General features: G+C 45.6%; 1 protein-coding gene across 1 annotated transcript in view; it reads left to right on the top strand.

The window, feature by feature from the left end:
• Positions 1-268: 268 nt before the first annotated feature.
• Positions 269-16,858, top strand: part of rspo2 (R-spondin 2) — an 88,374-nt gene continuing 71,784 nt past the window's right edge. Inside the window, exon 1 of the mRNA XM_059994468.1 lies at positions 269-903. Coding sequence (XP_059850451.1) covers positions 810-903 — 94 coding nt within the window. The 5' untranslated portion in view covers positions 269-809. The remainder of the gene's footprint in view (positions 904-16,858) is intronic.

Here is a 16,858-nt window from a genome sequence, read left to right on the forward strand (position 1 = left end):
CATTGGTGATTCTCGCAATTCTAACTTATTTCTGTCCCCAGTTCCAACCTTGAACGCAATTAATCAAAATTAATGCACTCAGCTTTGGGCCCGAGTGACTTAATTGCATCTGCACCCGGTGGCGTTATTGTCGCGTGTTGGCGAGGAGCGGGCGTGGGATGTGGGGCGGTCGGAGCCTGCGGACCAGTGTAAGACTGTGTGGAGCGAGCTGATGTGAGACGGGAGCACAGCACCCCCTGTTAGTCCTCAAACCTTTTTGCACCTTGCATTGAACAGCCGTGGTTGCCTCTCTCTCCCCCCACCCTGATCAGCAAGTACCACAGCTCCCAGCGTCATCCGAGGAGCCGCTACAAGAGGCAGGGCCGGGACAGACGCTGTCCAGAGGTACCATCCACATCTCCATGCGCCGATGTTGCACTGATCCTCGCCGCTCTGGTCCGGATCCCGGGCTGACTGTTCAAACTCCTCCCGAGATCGCACGAAGCCTTGGTGCCCCCGACCCCGTGGAGACCGGGCAGGATTTAAGGCGGGGGTTGAGTGCTCTGGGAGCGGCTCGGTGTGATCAGTTGTCTGGGCGCCGGCTCGCCCCATCCAGGATGTCGCGGCTGGAAGGTGCCTGAGACCAGATTATTCGGTGTGTCTACAAAGGGGGGTGGGGGCTGCAGGGAGAGCGGCCGGAGCCCAGGACACCCCCCCAGTCGTTGTCAGAATAATCCGGACCCCGCTGGTGCGGGGGAGCGGAGCGCAGAGTGAGCGAGAGGTCCGGCGGCACGGTCCGATCCCACCGCAGGCACGGCCCCGGAGCACAGATGCATTTTCGACTCTTTTCTCTGGCCCTGCTTCTTGTGAACTGCATGGATTATGGGTACGGCCTGAAGCAGCGGGGCAAGCGGAGCAGGAGAGGTCAGTGTCGGCAACGGGACCCCCGACCCAGTCCACAAAGTTCCACCGGACGCGCTGCAGTTTTACGCGGAGAGTTGATCCTGGGGCGCAGCGCTATGTGTCTGCGCGCTGAGGGGTTCCCCTGTCCCTGCTGTTGTCTCGGCTCACCAACCGGTCCCCTGTCCAACAGAAAGGAGGTAGACGTCCCATCGTACCCCACCCTCTCCGCAGCCGCTGCGGTTCCTATCCCGGGCACGGCGGTGAGTGAGAGGCGAGAGGCAGATATCTCTCCCCAGCCCGGACTGTCTCCGATCTTGCAACCTCCCCACAACCGTCCTCAACTCCCTCCGCTTCCCCTTCCCCAATTGCTCTCCGCTATCTCATCCCCTTCCTTCCCTTTCCTCAAACCCCTCTCCCCTCTCCAAACTTCTCACTACCCAGTCCCCTCTCACTGTCCAATCCCCCCTACTAAATCCCTTTCCCTTCCCAAAAATCCTTTCACCGCAGTTCCTCTCCTCTCCCAAACACTCCCCAACTTCTCTCCCCTCTCCACTTCTTCTCCCCCTCCCACTCCTTCTCCCCCTCCCACTCCAATCTCTCTCTCTCCCCACCCAATTACTTTTCCCTTCCCCTCTTCTGCTCACTCCCCCAATCCATCTCCATCTCCTAAACCCTCCCCAACTCCTCTCCCCTCCCATTCCCTCTCTACCTCCCTACCTACGCATAACTCTCTCCCATCCCCTCTCCCCTCCCAATCCTGTCTCCCCATTTCCTCACTGGTCCACTATCACTCTTCTCTCTAAACCCTATTTCCAATTTATACTCCTTTCTCCAATTCCCTCTCTAAATCCTCTCCCTCTACTATTTCCCCTTCCTTTCCCAATTCTCTCCTTGAACCCTGCCCCTCATTCAGCTTTCTCCAGTCGCTCCCCCATCCTCCCTCTCCTCTTCCCATTGTCCCACCTCCCAGCCCACACAACTTGCCGAGATGTTTCATTTCCCCAGTGAGTGTAGGTGTAGGTGGGGCTGAGCTGTCCCAACAAAACACAGAGACGAGCCCGATGTGTAGGAATCCCATCAGGACCACAGGGAAGAAATGAATCCCGACCCTCCCCAGTCGAGGCGGGAATTCTGAGGATCAATTCCCAGCAGGACTGCCTGTTTCTACTGTGAACAGTCATAGGCTCTGAAACACAGATCTTGCCACCTCTCTCACCCGGAGCTAGGGCCTAACCTAACCACGCTGATGATACTGAGAGAGTGCCACACTGAGAAGGGTGGTCATGATGGAGTGTCACTTTGTGGGAGGTGCTGTAATGAGGGAGAGTCACACTGAGAGTTGCGTTACTGAGAGAGTGCCACACTGTTGGGGGGGGGGCGTAGAGACGGTGCTGTACTGTGGGAGGGGCAGTGATGAGGGGGAGTCACTCCTCGGGAAGGGGACTACTGAGGGACAGTTGCACAATGTGCTGTTTTACGAGTGGTCTGTCATTCACGTGAGACGTTCGCTGTGGTCTTGTCTCCCCGCTCCTATTTGTGTCATTGTTCCCACTACACTTAGTTGACAGACAGCAGGCAGCTCTCACCCCCAGAGTTTATTGCTGAATAGATGTCACACTATCTGGCCACTATTACATTGCTCTCTGTGGGATCTTGCTGTTCAGAATTTAGCAGTCTGATTTCCAACGTGGCTGTACCTGTTGAGTGATGTTTGGCTTTGGGATACGAAAGATGCTTTAAGTACGGTACAAGATCCTGCACCGTGGAAGTGTTTTACTACCGGATCAGAGTGTGGTGTTGTATGTTGAACATTATTTTATAGAGTGCTTGTAATTTTCTCAGACTAATAGACACGAGGATAACTTTGCGTAAGTAGCTTGTGAGTGGATATTCCGTGTCAGGCAAGCTGTAGCGGTTGACTCGTCGAGAGGAGCACGGCTTGTTTGTGAGTCCAATCAGACATCGGGAGGCTGACTCTCAACTGCCCCCAAGTGGCCAGGAAGCTTCCTCTCTGTCGTCTGACCAAGGGTTTCTGAAGTTCTGAGAATCAGAATATTATTATTTTTAAAATGTGTTTTATATAGCCTTAGTTCTTCGGTTAAGTGAGAGCATCTGGCAATCAAGCACTTAAGTTAGTTCTATAGCACTGAGTTATAACGACCCCCGCTCCTGCAACCCTCCCTATCTCTGTAACCACCTCAATCCCTACAGCTCTCCTTGTTTCTGACCTCTACGTCCCTCTCTGTTTCTGACTTCCACATCCCTCTCTATTTCTGTTCCCTTTTAACCCTTCTTATCGCAGTAACACTGTCAGACCCCTAACTCAGTAACCATCACAATCCCTCCCAGTCTCTGTAAACCCACTCCATTACAAACCCCATCTTTGTTAAACCTCCATCAGTCTCTGTACCCCTCTCTATCCATGTAATTATCTCTAGCCCCTACACTCCTCCCTATCTCTGCAACTCCTTCCAGCCCTAAGCACATTGTTCACTCTGTAACCCGCTCCAATCCCTTCACCCCTTCCTATGTCTGTAAATCCCTCTCGCCACTATACCCCTCTCTATCCCTATGCCCCCCTCCAGCCGTACACAATCTTACTCCTATAAACTTGTCCAGCCCTTACACCACTTCTGATCTCCATGACTACCTCCATATACTTTGGTATTTCTGTAACCACTCCTCCCTATCTCTTTATGCCCCCCCATGCCCTTACCCTTCTCCCTAAATGAAACACTACTCCACCAGAGATGTCTTCCAGCTACTAATTCCTTAGCACCTATGTAAACTCTTCTATTGTTCTCACAATGTGAGAACTCCTCCAGCCTTTGTAACCCTTCCTATTCCTCAAGTGCTCCAGCCCTTACACTTGTTCCTAACTCTGCAAACCCACACTCCTTCCCCGAACCTTGTGTTAATGCAGGGCATGGTACAAATAAGGAAATGAGAAGCAAATGTAGTGGGACTAATACCATTTCCTAGTGAGACTTTAATATACGGTGCATATACATTTGGCAAAGTAAATTAGCAGTGATGGTTTGGGAAATAAAATCATGATCTTATACCAAGTGGTTTCACAGATCAGGATGTTGAGGGAGCGAAGGGGAACAGTCTGCTTTATATCTAGTGTTGTACTACTTATATTCATTGGCTTTTAGAATGATAGAATTCTGCAAAAAAAAGGAAGTAATTTAGTTCAATCTGAAACTAGTGTCCTAAATCTGATCAAAATAATTGGGAAGGCGTAATTTGGGAAACTACATTAATAAATATGACCATAAATAAGCAAGAGGAAACAGTCATAGAATTAGTATATAGTTTACTCTTCAGAGAATGAAAGCCGGTAGAAACAATTGTCCTGCTGTGACAAACAAGAGTTATAGAACGCCTTAGATCAAAGTCCGTAATGTCAGCCAAAAAGGAGCTTAGAAATTTTCAGATGCCAGGTAAGGGGGACTGAGACTTGGATAAAGAAAGGTAAAGCAGGAAATGAGAATTAATTATTGAGAAACACAATAATAAACTTTCCATGGATCTGCAAAAAGAGAAATATGATCAAAAGTTAATATGGTTCCTGTATAGACTGAGACGGGTAGTTATAATGGAGAATGAGTAGGCAGCAAGGAAATTAAACAAATATTTGGTGTTGATCTTCACTGAAGACTCAGACAAACCTTACTGAAACAGTGAGCACCAGGATGAGAGTGGGGGAAAAAAGGTGATTAATCTTAGTTGAAGAAAACTGGAGAGGCTAAATTAACTGAAAGACAGAAGTTTCCCAGGTCTTGCATCCCAGGGTTTAAAGAAGGTGGTGACAGAGTGAGAGAATGGACCAGATATCATCTTCCAAAGATCCAGAATGATTCCAACAGGCTGGAAAATAGAAAATGATTAAAGAAAGAAGCAAAAGTGAAACAGAGAAGTATAGAACAGGTAAAGGAAACTGCTGGACCCCATTAAAAAGGCAGTGTGACAGAGTGTGAAAAATAATAAAATTGACCAGAGTGGGTGTGGATCTATGAAAACAATACCATTTCTCACCAGCAGATTTGGACTTTCACAAGGCCATTTAACAACAGGTTATTGAACAAGGATGGGAGCACATGGGGTGTGTAACAGCTTGGTTGTTTGACAGGAGGTAGAGAGAAGAAGTAGATGGCATTTTGACATTGTTGGGAAGGGTGGCAGTGGCTAATGGAGTTTTCAGAGGTCGGTTCTGGGAACCCTGCTGTTCACATCAGCAGTGATTTTGCAAGAGAGAATCAACGTGAAATGTATCGAAGCTACAAAAGTGATACAAAACTGGGTGGCATTCGGGGGCAATGAGGATATGGCGGAGAGGACCGAGGTAGACAGAGATGGGCAAAGTGAGTGGGTGAGGACAAGGCAGACAAAATGGAGTACAGAAAAATGTGAGGTGAAATAGTCTATTTTTTTTTCTATTTTTGTTCCGTTTTGTAGAGAAAGAATGAATTCAGAGCATATTCTAAATGGTGAGAGTCTGAAAGGTATTGATATTCAGGGTATCCTTGTGCACAAAACACTGGAATTTAACCCATGCAGATACAACAAAGCAATTAGCAAGGCAAATATAATGCTGACCTTGACTGATTTGTGTAAAAGGATAAAAATGTCTTATATGATACCAGGTGAAAATCCATCTGATATTTGTGTAGAAGTTTAGTCTCTGTATCGAAGCAAAGATATTTATTTTTTTGTGAATGAGGGAATGTAGCAAAAATTCACCGGAGTGACCCTGGAATGAAGGATCCCAGATGCCATTCTGGGATGTCGTACAACAAGACATCTAGGTATGCATTTTCAAGAGCTTAGTAGGTTCAGAGATGATCTGTTAGAAACATTATAAATTCTCAAAGGACTTGAGAGGGGAGAAGTGGATGTGATGTTTCCCCTGTCTGGTTCATTCTCCTTGGTCATTCAGGACAGAGATGAGGGGTCTTCATCCAGTTGGTACATCTTCAGAATCCTTCACCCTGGAAGGCTGTGAAGGCTTCGTCATTGAACAGGCAGAGGCGAGGGTAGGTTCCGTTAAGTTTTGTTTGTTTAGAGTAGAGAAAATGCCAGGCAGGATGTTGGAATGCTCCTCTTGCAGGATCTGGGAAGTCAGGGAGACCTCCGGTCTCCCTGACAATGACACCTGCAAGAAGCGCATCCAGCTGCAGCTCCTAACAAACCGCGTTAGGGAACTGGAGCAGGAGCTGGATGACCTCCGGATCATTTGGGCGAATGAGGATAGTAATTTCAGGGAGGTAGTTATGCCAAAGGAGCAGGGCACATGTAATTGGGTTACCGTCAGGTGAGGGAAGGGGAAAGGGAAGGCCGAGCAGGGTTCCCCTGTGGCAATTCCCCTCAACAATAAGTATACCGATTTGGATACTGTTGGGGGGATGACTTACCTGGGACAAGCTGCGGCAGCTGGATCTCTGGCACTGAGTCTGGTTCTGCTGTGCAGAAGGGAGGGTGGAAGAAGAGGAGAGTGGTAGCGATAGGGGACTCGATAGAGATATAGACAGGAGGTTCTGTGGTTGCGACAGAGACTCACGGATGGTTTGTTGCCTTGTCAGGGATGTCTCTGATTGCATGCACAGCATTCTGAAATGGGAGGGTGAGCAGCCAGATGTCACGGTACACATCGGTACCAATGACTTAGGAAGAAAGAGTGAGGAGGTCCTGAAGAGTGAGTGTAGAGAACTTGATTAAAAAGCAGGACCTCGAGGGTGGTAATCTCAGGTTTGCAACCTGTGCCATGTGCCAGTGAGAGTAACAAAAGGATGCTCTGGAGGATGAACACATGGCTGAGGAACTGGTGTAGGGGGCAATGTTACAGATTTCAGGATCATTGGGACCTCTTCTGGGGCAGGTGGGACCTGTACAAGAGAGACAGGTGACACCTGAACTACAGGGGGACCAATATCCTCGCAGGGAGGTTTGTTAGTGCTGTTGGGGGGCGGGGGGTGCGGTTTAAACTAGATTTCTAGATTTGCAGGGGGATGGGAACCAAAGTGCCAGAGCAGATAGTGGAGTGGAGGTAAAAATAAATGATGTTAAAAGTTCATGCAAAGTCACAAATAGGAGGGTTGTGTGTGGTGGTAATAGTCTTCTGAGGTGTGTCTATTTCAATGTGAGGAGTATTGTGGGGAAAGGCAGACAAGCTGAGGGCATGGATTGACACGTGGAATTATGACATTGTAGCCATTAGTGAAACTTGGCTACAGGAGGGGCAGGACTGGCAGCTCAATGTTCCAGGGTTCTGATGTTTCAGATGTGATAGAGGCAGAGGGATGATGGGTGGGGGGGTGGTGGCATTGCTAATCAGGAAAATGTTACAGCAATGCTCATGCAGGACAGATTAGAGGGCTTGTCTACCGAGGCCATATGGGTGGAGCTGAGAAACCGGAAAAAGGTATCACCACATTAATGGGGTTGTATTATAGACCACCCAAGAATTGGAGGAGCAAATCTACAGAGAGATAGCAGACAACTGCAGGAAACATAAAGTTGTGATAGTAGGGGTTTTTAATTTTCCTCATATTGATTGGGACTGCCATACTGTTAAAGGTCTAGACTGGTCAGAGTTTGCAAAATGTGTTCAGGAAAGTTTTCTAAATCAATATATAGAGGTATCGACTAGAGAGGGTGCAATATTAGATCTCCTATTAGGAAATGAGTTAGGACAGGTGACAGAATTGTGTGTAGGGGAACACTTTGGTTCCAATGAACATAACACCATTAATTTCAACTTGATCATGGATAAAGATAGATCTGGTCCTCGGGTTGAGGTTCTAAACTGGAGAAGAGCCAAATTTGAAGAAATGAGAAAGGATCTAAAAAGCATGGATTGGGACAGGTTGTTATCTGGCAAGGATGTGATTGGTAAGTGGGAGGTCTTCAAAGGAGAAATTTTGAGAGTGCAGAGTTTGTATGTTCCTGTCAGGATTAAAGGCAAAATGAATAAGAATAAGGAACCTTGGTTCTCAAGGGATATTGGAACTCTGATAAAGAAGATGTATAGGAAACAGGGAGCAAATAAGGTGCTTGAGGAGTATAAAAAGTGCAAAAAATACTTAAGAAAGAAATCAGGAGGGCTAAAAGAAGACATGAGGTTGCTTTGGCAGTCAAGGTAAAGGATAATCCAAAGAACTTCTATAGGTATATTAAGAGCAAAAGGATAGTAAGGGATAAAATTGGTCCTCTTGAAGATCAGAGTGGTTGGCTATGTATGGAACCAAAAGAAATGGGGGAGATCTTAAATGGGTTTTTTGCATCTGTATTTACTAAGAAAACTGGCATGGAGTCTATGGAAATAAGGCAAACAAGTAGTGAGGTCATGGAATCTATATGGATTGAAGAGGAGAAGGTGCTTGCTATCTTGAGGCAAATCAGAGTAGATAAATACCCAGGACCTGACAGGGTATTCCCTCGGACCTTGAAGGAGACTAGTGTTGAAATTGCACGGGCCCTGGCAGATATATTTAAAATGTCAGTATCTATGGGTGAGGTGCCAGAGGATTAGAGGATAGCTCATGTTGTTCCGTTGTTTAAAAAGGGCTCTAAAAGTAATCTGGGAAATTATAGGCTGGTAAATTTGACGTCAGTAGTAGGTAAATTATTGGAAAGAGTACTAAGAGATAGGACCTCCAAGTATTTGGATAGACAGGGACTTATTAGGGAGAGTCAACACGGCTTTGTGCGTGGTAGGTCATGTTTAACAAATCTATTAGAGTTTTTTGAGGAGGTTACCAGGAAAGTGGATGAAGGGAAGGCAGTGGATGTTGTCTACATGGACTTCAGTAAAGCCTTTGACAAGGTTCTGCATGGGAGGTTAGTTACGAAGATTCAGTCACCAGGTATACATGGTGAGGTAGTGCATTGGATTAGACATTGGCTCAATGAGCAAAGCCAGACAGTGGTATTGGAGGATTGCTTCTCTGAGTGGAGGCCTGTGACTGGTGGTGTGCCACAGGGATCAGTGCTGGGTTCATTGTTATTTGTCATCTATATCAATGATCTGGATGATAATATGGTAAATTGGATCAGCAAATTTGCTGATGATAAAAGATTGGAGGTGTAGTGGACAGTGAGGAAGGTTTTCAAAGCTTGCAGAGGGATTTGGATCAGCTGGAAAAATGGGCTGAAGAATGGCAGATGGAGTTTAATGCAGACAATTGTGAGGTATTGCACTTTGGAAGGACAAACCAAGGTAGAACATACAAGGTAAATAGTAGGGCACTGAGGGGTGCAGTAGAACAGAGGGATCTGGGAATACAGATATAAAATTCCCTAAAAGTGGTGTCACAGTTAGATAGGGTAGTAAAGAGAGCTTTTGGTACATTGGCCTTTATAAATCAAAGTATTGAGTATAAGAGTTGGAACATTATGATGAGGTTGTATAAGGCATTGGTGAGGCCGCATTTGGAGTATTGTGTGCAGTTTTGGTCTCCAAGTTACAGAAGGGATATTAATAAGGTTGAAAGAGTGTCAAGAAGGTTTACAAGGATGTTGCCAGGACTTGAGAAACTGAGTTACAGAGAAAAGTTGAATAGGTTAGGACTTTATTCCCTGGAGCGTAGAAAAATGAGGGGAGATTTGACAGAGATATATAAAATTATGCTGGGTATAGATAGAGTGAACACAAGCAGGCTTTTTCCATGAGGCTAGGGGAGAAGTACATGGGGGAGAAGTTTAAAGGGAACATTGGGGGTGGGGCTTCTTCACGCTAAGAGTGGTGGGAGTGTGGAATGAGCTGCCAGATGAAGTGGTAAATGTGGGCTCACTTTTAACATTTAAGAAAAACCTGGACAGGTACATGGATGAGAGTGTATGGAGGGATATGGTCTAGGTGCAGGTCTGTGGGACTAGGCAGAAATATGGTTTGGCACAGCCAAGAAGGGCCAAAAGGCCTGTTTCTGTGCTGTAATGTTCTATGGTTCTAGGTATATTCAAGAGAAGTATAGACAGGTTTTTAGATATTAAGGGAATCAAGATTGGAAGGTTAGTGTAGGAAGATGGCACTAAAATACAGTCATCTTATTGAATGGCTACCGGGCAAGAGGGGTCAGATAGCCTGTCCCTGTGTCTATCTTTCATGATTTACATTCTATCCCTGGAACTTTTCAAGCACTGTCACTGTAACAATCTCCAGCCCTCACCAACCCCTGTAACCCCCTCCAGCTGTTATCACTGTAACCCCCTCTGGCCCCTACACCCCCACTCCCCTTATCCCTATAACTGTTCCCAGCTCCACCACCCTTTGTCTTTGACCAAGTCTGTACTTGTGGTCCTCCCTGTATGTATCTGGTGCACTCAGTTGCCTGTACCTGATCTCTGCAATTTCCTTCCTGAACCTTAGCTTCACTCTCCCTCCCCACAGCATCAAAGCACCTTGGGATGATTTGTGGGAGAGGTTTGGTGAGCACTGGGATCTGAATGGAATTAGTGGGAAGTGGTGAAACTGAAATAGGTTTAGTGCTGATGGATCAGCATGTTGACACTGTTTGGAGGCTTGTGTGCTTCAGGGACTTCATCAGAGCCACCCATGTTGGAATGGCTGTGGACAAGATCCCAGACGAAGATTGATCCAACCCTGGCTATTGAACGGACTGACTGGTGACTGTCCCCCCCCCCTCCCCCCGCAGGCAAGCCATACGAAACGAGAACAACAGGGGCAGATGGTGCTTCGTGTCCTGTGTGGGCTTGGTGGCTGAAGAGACTGACTGCATGCTGAATGACTAATTAGGAACCTTAACTGTGACATAGCTTCTGTGAGCTTCTTCGTGTTGTAAAGGCAAATAGCAGTTGCTCCATCAGCAAAGGCTCCCTTATTGGAGGTAATAAACCCCCCCCCCCCCCCACACCCGGAGCCTGATGTAGCATGGCGTCAAGTCTCAGAGAACATGGTACTCTCGGTTCTTAAAGATACACTACGCTTACATACACTAGAGTAGGAAGCCTCAGTCTAGCAGTATTAGATAGGGTGAACAACTTAACGTGGGAGGTGGGAGGCTTTGGGTTCTAATGTTTGCTGTCATTCATTCTTTGGGGATTTTCTTGTTTCATGGATGTCTGTGAAGAGTAAGGATTTCAGGTTGTGTACTAAACACATTCTCTGATATTTAATTGAACCATTAAACCTTATACACACTATGGGAGTGGTAGCTATGGAGTCACATAGTGTAGTTCAGAGAATGTATTGAATGGGACGTGGGGCCTCACTTGCATACCGGTGCTGAGTAAGTTGGGTATCAGTCTGGGGGAAGGTGGGGAAAGGCTCGGAGCCCATTCTACTGCCTTGGGGGGATTTCCTGCTTTTCAGTGTGAAAAGCAACATCCTGCAGTTTTTTTTTGTTGTTTTGCAAACTCAGGGCGATGAGTTGGGCCCGACTATTCTTAGCTACTTCAATGACCTTTCCCCTCTATCATACAGTCAAAAGTGGGGATGTTCACTTACGACCGCACAGTATTCAATTCCATTCGCAACTCAGCACACACAGCAGCTGGTGCCTGCACACAGCATGACTTGGGTAACATTCAGGCACAGGCTGAGTAAGTGTCATGTAACATTTGAACAACACAAGTATTAGGTAATAATATCTCTGACTGTACAGTGTCTAATCACTTTACCTTAATGTTTGCTGCTTATACTGAACTTTCCCTTTCTTTATGGCTGTGTGGAGGAGATTCAGACAGGTTGGCAACTGGTTAACTCACCAATAAGACTCCCCCATTATGAGCACACCCACTGCTCTCAGGTTTGTGATTGGCCTCTTAAGTTTTGATGCAGACTTCTGTTGTTTCCTTAAAAGTTTTTCAGATTGAATTGTACAATGTAACAACACTGCTGGTGATCATTTGAGAGGTTATGTGATGCATACTATGAGATATTGTTCATTAATCTGTAATACACTGGAATTTGGAAAACACTTTGCGTTTTTCGGGCTTGTGTGTTCCATTTGTTCAGTAATTTTGATTTATTTCAATGGCAGCTTTATACTGGAGCAACTCCAGTCTTCCAGAGAATGGAGTTACAATGGACACAATAGACACTCATTGCAGAATTGTATCCTATTGAACTCCAGCTTAGAAAATGTGCATGCTTAGACCCAAAAAGCCTGGATACCCAGAAGTCACCAATGCACATCAATATTTCTAAAGAAAACACATGCCTTAGTTGAAATAAGTTAGAAAGATGTCATTACAGCATGATTTTAGCTGAACGATATACTTGCAAACTCACTTCAGATTATAAGCCCTTTAGAAAATATCCTTGAAACCTTTGGTCCCAATCCTGCTTGAAATCCACCATACAGGTCTTCATGTAATCCCCTGTCAGACGTAGTGCTTCCTGGTGATCTCCCAGCGCCGATCTGAAAGTCAATTGTAATGGAACACAAAATCTTATGTACAAGTAATAAACAAATATATTTGCTTCATGGTGTTTTTAGGTCTGCTCTCTTAACGCCTGTAGCAGCTGGAATAACAAACACAAGCATCCTGTGGAACGCATTAACTTAGCTGGGAGTTTACATTTGAGAGTAGGGACTGCATGTGATAATGATTGAGTCAGTATTCTGCCACAATTCAGCTCAAATAAGATGAACAAGCTATTGATGAGTATTTCTCAGCCTGGTAGCATTCTATCCTTGAGATCAGAAAGCTGTTCAATCCGCAGCACCTCTTGACAGACCTACTCCTCTCTCGGTTATTCCACATTGCCACCTCAGCATTTTGTTTTGCACTATTTTAGATTGCCCTACAATCTTGGCAAGATTGTAACAAGACCACCCTGTTGTGTGCCTCTTGCTATCTTAACGGTTCTGTTTATTATTTCTATGTGTACTACTGATCTGTCAGCTTCACCTGAGCTAGAAATTCAGTGGCATCCTAGTGTGTACGACAAGAAACAAATCTGAATGTAGTCCTGACAGTGGTGTTGCACTGTCAGAGCTGCTGTCTTTTGGAAGGGACGTTAACAGAGGTCCCATTGCTCCCTCAGTCGAGGTATGAAGTCTTGTTGTATAATATAGTGAAGGGGGAATGATTTCTTACCAATATCAGGCAGGTAGCAATCCCTCAATCCACTTCACCGAATCAAGAGATCGGATCACTGTCACAATGTTTGCGGGAGCTTCCTTGTGGCTGCTACAGTGGTCGTGCTTGATCAATACTGTAATCTGTCCGTCCCAGAGTGGCCCTTAGCTAGGAAAAGTGCAACTTTTCGCTCTTGTCTGAACGTGGAAGGGTAGGGACCTGTCAACTGAAAGTAGAGATCTCTTCAAGTGGGCAGTCCCCTGTAGAAGTTGGAGCAAGCTGCAGCTTCCTGAAGGTTTGTCGGCTTGGTAGGTGCGCAGGAACTCGCCGGGCGGGTGTGATCAGCCGTAGAATAAAGATCTGTCGAGGAAAATTACATTTACCAGAAAGGCTGTAAGGGTGAACAAGGCCACTGGGCAAACCTAGTTTGGCCAATTGATTTGAAGAGCTACCGCAATGCTTCCTGGAGCTGCAGGGACAGCGTAACACTGCTGCCCGCTAAAGCCAACCCTGTCCAGGGTTTGTAAGTGCTGTTAAGACTGAGGCCCATGAGGATGGGGAGAAATGGATTCTGCTTTACAACATCAGCTGGTTTAAAAAAATGGTATCTGTGTCAAATTACTGTTTGCTTAATGAATGGTAAGTAATAAATTCTGAGAACATTGCTGGCCCGTGTGGCATTTACTTTCTGTCCTGAGTTAAAATGGTTGTGGTGGAAGGATCCTACCTACATAACTCCTTTGTTGGGACAATTTAGACTCGAGCAGTTGGAGAGGGTCTCAAGTCACACGTAGGATCACTCCAGCTGAGGGTATCAGGTTCTCTTCTCCCGTTGGATTGCTGTGGCAACATGACACCTTGCCGAATGCAGTTTCCATTCCGGATCCGTCTTTTGCACGTGTCTAAGTAGGTTTGGTTTCCTATTGTCACATATACCAAGATACAGAGGAAACCTTGTCTTGTGTACTAACTGTACAGAGCAAATCATTATACAGTACATTGAGACAGAATAAGGTGAAACCAGAACAGTACAGAACAAAATGTAAATGCTACTGAAAGAGCAAGATCATTAACAGATGGACTGTGAAGCCAAGGGTCCATCTTATCATACAAGAGTCTGATAGCAGTGGGATAGAAGCTGGTGGGTATGAACTCTTTGAATTTGGCACTGTAGGGTAAGGATTTGCAGGAACGTGACAATTTGGAAAATAGCAAAGAGAACCAGATGTCCTTGTAAGTTTTACCCTGGGATTGTTGAATATAATTCTGTTTTTCAGTGTGAATGATCTTTTGCTTATATGCAGGACCCCAAAACTAAAAAAAAGACTTTCATTTCTTTAGTGTGAAATCAAAGATTCCCAGAACACCTGAAATTCTGTCAAGTCTTTCTTTAGTCTAGGTTGATACAGGAAACACAATGGCTAAGTTGTGTACAACAAGTTCCCACAAAGAGCAATATCATGGTGACCTGATAATCTAGGTCTCTGATATTATTTGAGAATAGCAAAGAGACCCATATGTATCATGGGATTCTTTATATGTAAATGAGAGAATAGCTGGATAGTAAAAGAGGGGGCCTGATGAAGGGTCTCAGCCCAAAGCATCGACTGTGTACTCTTTTCCAGAGATGCTGCCTGGCCTGCCGAGTTCCTCCAGCACTTTGTGCACGTTGCAGAGAACAGGTCAAGTCCTACTTTGAAGGGCTCCTCCAATGGTTCAGCCTTTGTTCAGAACTACTCCGGATTATTGACTTGGAGGCATAATCCCCTGTGTCAGAGGCAAGAGCGGGCAACTGAGCACTCTTGTTGATAACATATTCTGTTGCCTAACAACTGCCCCCCCCCCCCAGGTTGACATTACATTGGCTCTCTAGGTCTATAATGGAAGCAAATGGAACTTAGGCAATGTACAAGTGGTGGGTGGTTATAGGGTGCTAAGTGAAGAATCCCCAGCATGCCCTAGAGTTTGTCCATGCGGCATCTTTGGTTAACTTGGGGAACTTTTGGAGCATTTTTTGATTTGAACTTATGAGAACTTAAAAGTAAAGTAAAATGTATTTATTATCAGAGTACATACATGTCCCCATATACAACCCTGAGTTTTTTGTTCCTGTGGGTATATCTGGCAAATCTATAGAATGTTAACTATAAACAGGATCAATGTAAGATCAAGTAGAACATAGAAGACAACAAACTGCAAATGCAAATATAAATAAATAGTAGTAAATAACAAGAACATGAAATAACAAGATAAAGAATCCTTGAACGTGAGATCATTGGTTGTGGGAACTTCTCAATAGATGAGTGTAGTTATCCTCTTTTGTTTAAGAGCCTGATGGTTGAGGGGTAGTAACTGGTCTTGCACCTGGTGGCGCAAGTCCTGAGGCACCTGTACCTTCCACCTGACAGCAGCAGTGAGAAAAGACCATGGCCTGGGTGGCGAGGATCTCTGATGATGGATGCTGCTTTCCTACTACGGCATGACTTATTTCATGTAGATGTGCTTAATGGTCGAAAAGGCTTAACCCAAGATGTACTGGGCCAAATTCACTACCTTTTTTAGGATTTTCCACTCAAAGGCATCGGTGTTCCCACACCAGGCCGTAATGCAACCAATCAGCACACTTTCCACCACACATCCATGGAAGTTTGTCAACGTTTTCGATGACGTGCTGAATCTCCGCAGACTCCTGAGGAAGTAGAGGCACTGTTGTGCTTTCTTTGCAATTACATTTATATGATGGGTGCAGGACAGGTCCTTTGAGATAGTGACACCCAGGTATTAAAAGTTATTGACATTGAGTAAGAGGTTGTTGTTATGACATCACTCAGCCAAATTTTCAATCTCTCCTCCCCTCCCCATATGCTAATTCATCACCACCTTTGATACAGCCCACAGTAGTGGTGTCATCAGCAAACTTGAAAATATGGTGTTGGAACTGTGCTTAGCCACACAATCTTAGGTGTAAAATGAATAGAGCAGCCCTGTGGTGCTCCTGTGCTGATGGATGTTGTGGAGGAGATGTTTTTGACAATCTGAACTGACTGGGGTCTGCGTGTCATTTAGTCAGGTGACCAAAGGACTAGCCAGAAAAATAGGCTTTAAGGAATGTCTTTAAGGAGCAGAGCGGGGGAACTGAGAGAGGGAGCTCCCAAATATGAGCTTAGACATCTGTGAACACAACTGCACATTGTAGGGGTTTGGAGGGAGAGGAGGAAGATTTGGGGATGGAGAGAGGTGGGTTGCTCGAGAGGGTAGAGATGAAGAGATATAGATCTATTGCCCTTTCAGTTTCTAAAGTACAGTACAGCACATTTGCTGGTGATTGGACCAAATAGTGGGGCAATGGCTGTGGCATTTAATTTAGCTCCTTTATTTAGTCAGGAGTCCTTTTTCTCCCTCTTATAAACACTACAATATAGTATCATATTTAAACCAAGCCTTTTGGCAGCAGTTACTAGATTTGAGAAACAAATCCAAGTTTTATCCTATGGAGAAATACATTCAGATAGATCCCCCTTGTTCTCTGCCCATGCCTGCTTCTTATTTACAACAGGTATGTATGTGGGGGTTTTCACTTACCATTGATTATATTTTCCTTGAGGGGTACTGCTGTACACTGAGGTGTCGTTTCCGCAGAACAGCTTTGGCATTGTGAAGTCTGGTTACTGGAGGCAGATCCAGGTAGCTGGAGAGGCGCCCCTTCTCCACAGCCTGCATCCGCTCCAGATCACCTCTCAGTAACTAACAGTCCTTGTAATCCAGGAGGACAGAGGAGAAATATAGTTCGAACAATTGAGAATTATGACATCGCGGAGCTGTGGGCTTCTAGGTTCCAGCAAGGAGACCTGTGTTTCAACTCTAGAGCTCAGCCTCATTGTGTGGTTGTGTCGTCCGTACCGGGATCTCGGATATTTCCCTGTGTAGG

Source organism: Hypanus sabinus, chromosome 1 (assembly GCF_030144855.1).
Source record: "Hypanus sabinus isolate sHypSab1 chromosome 1, sHypSab1.hap1, whole genome shotgun sequence".
Classification (NCBI taxonomy): Eukaryota; Metazoa; Chordata; class Chondrichthyes; order Myliobatiformes; family Dasyatidae; genus Hypanus; species Hypanus sabinus.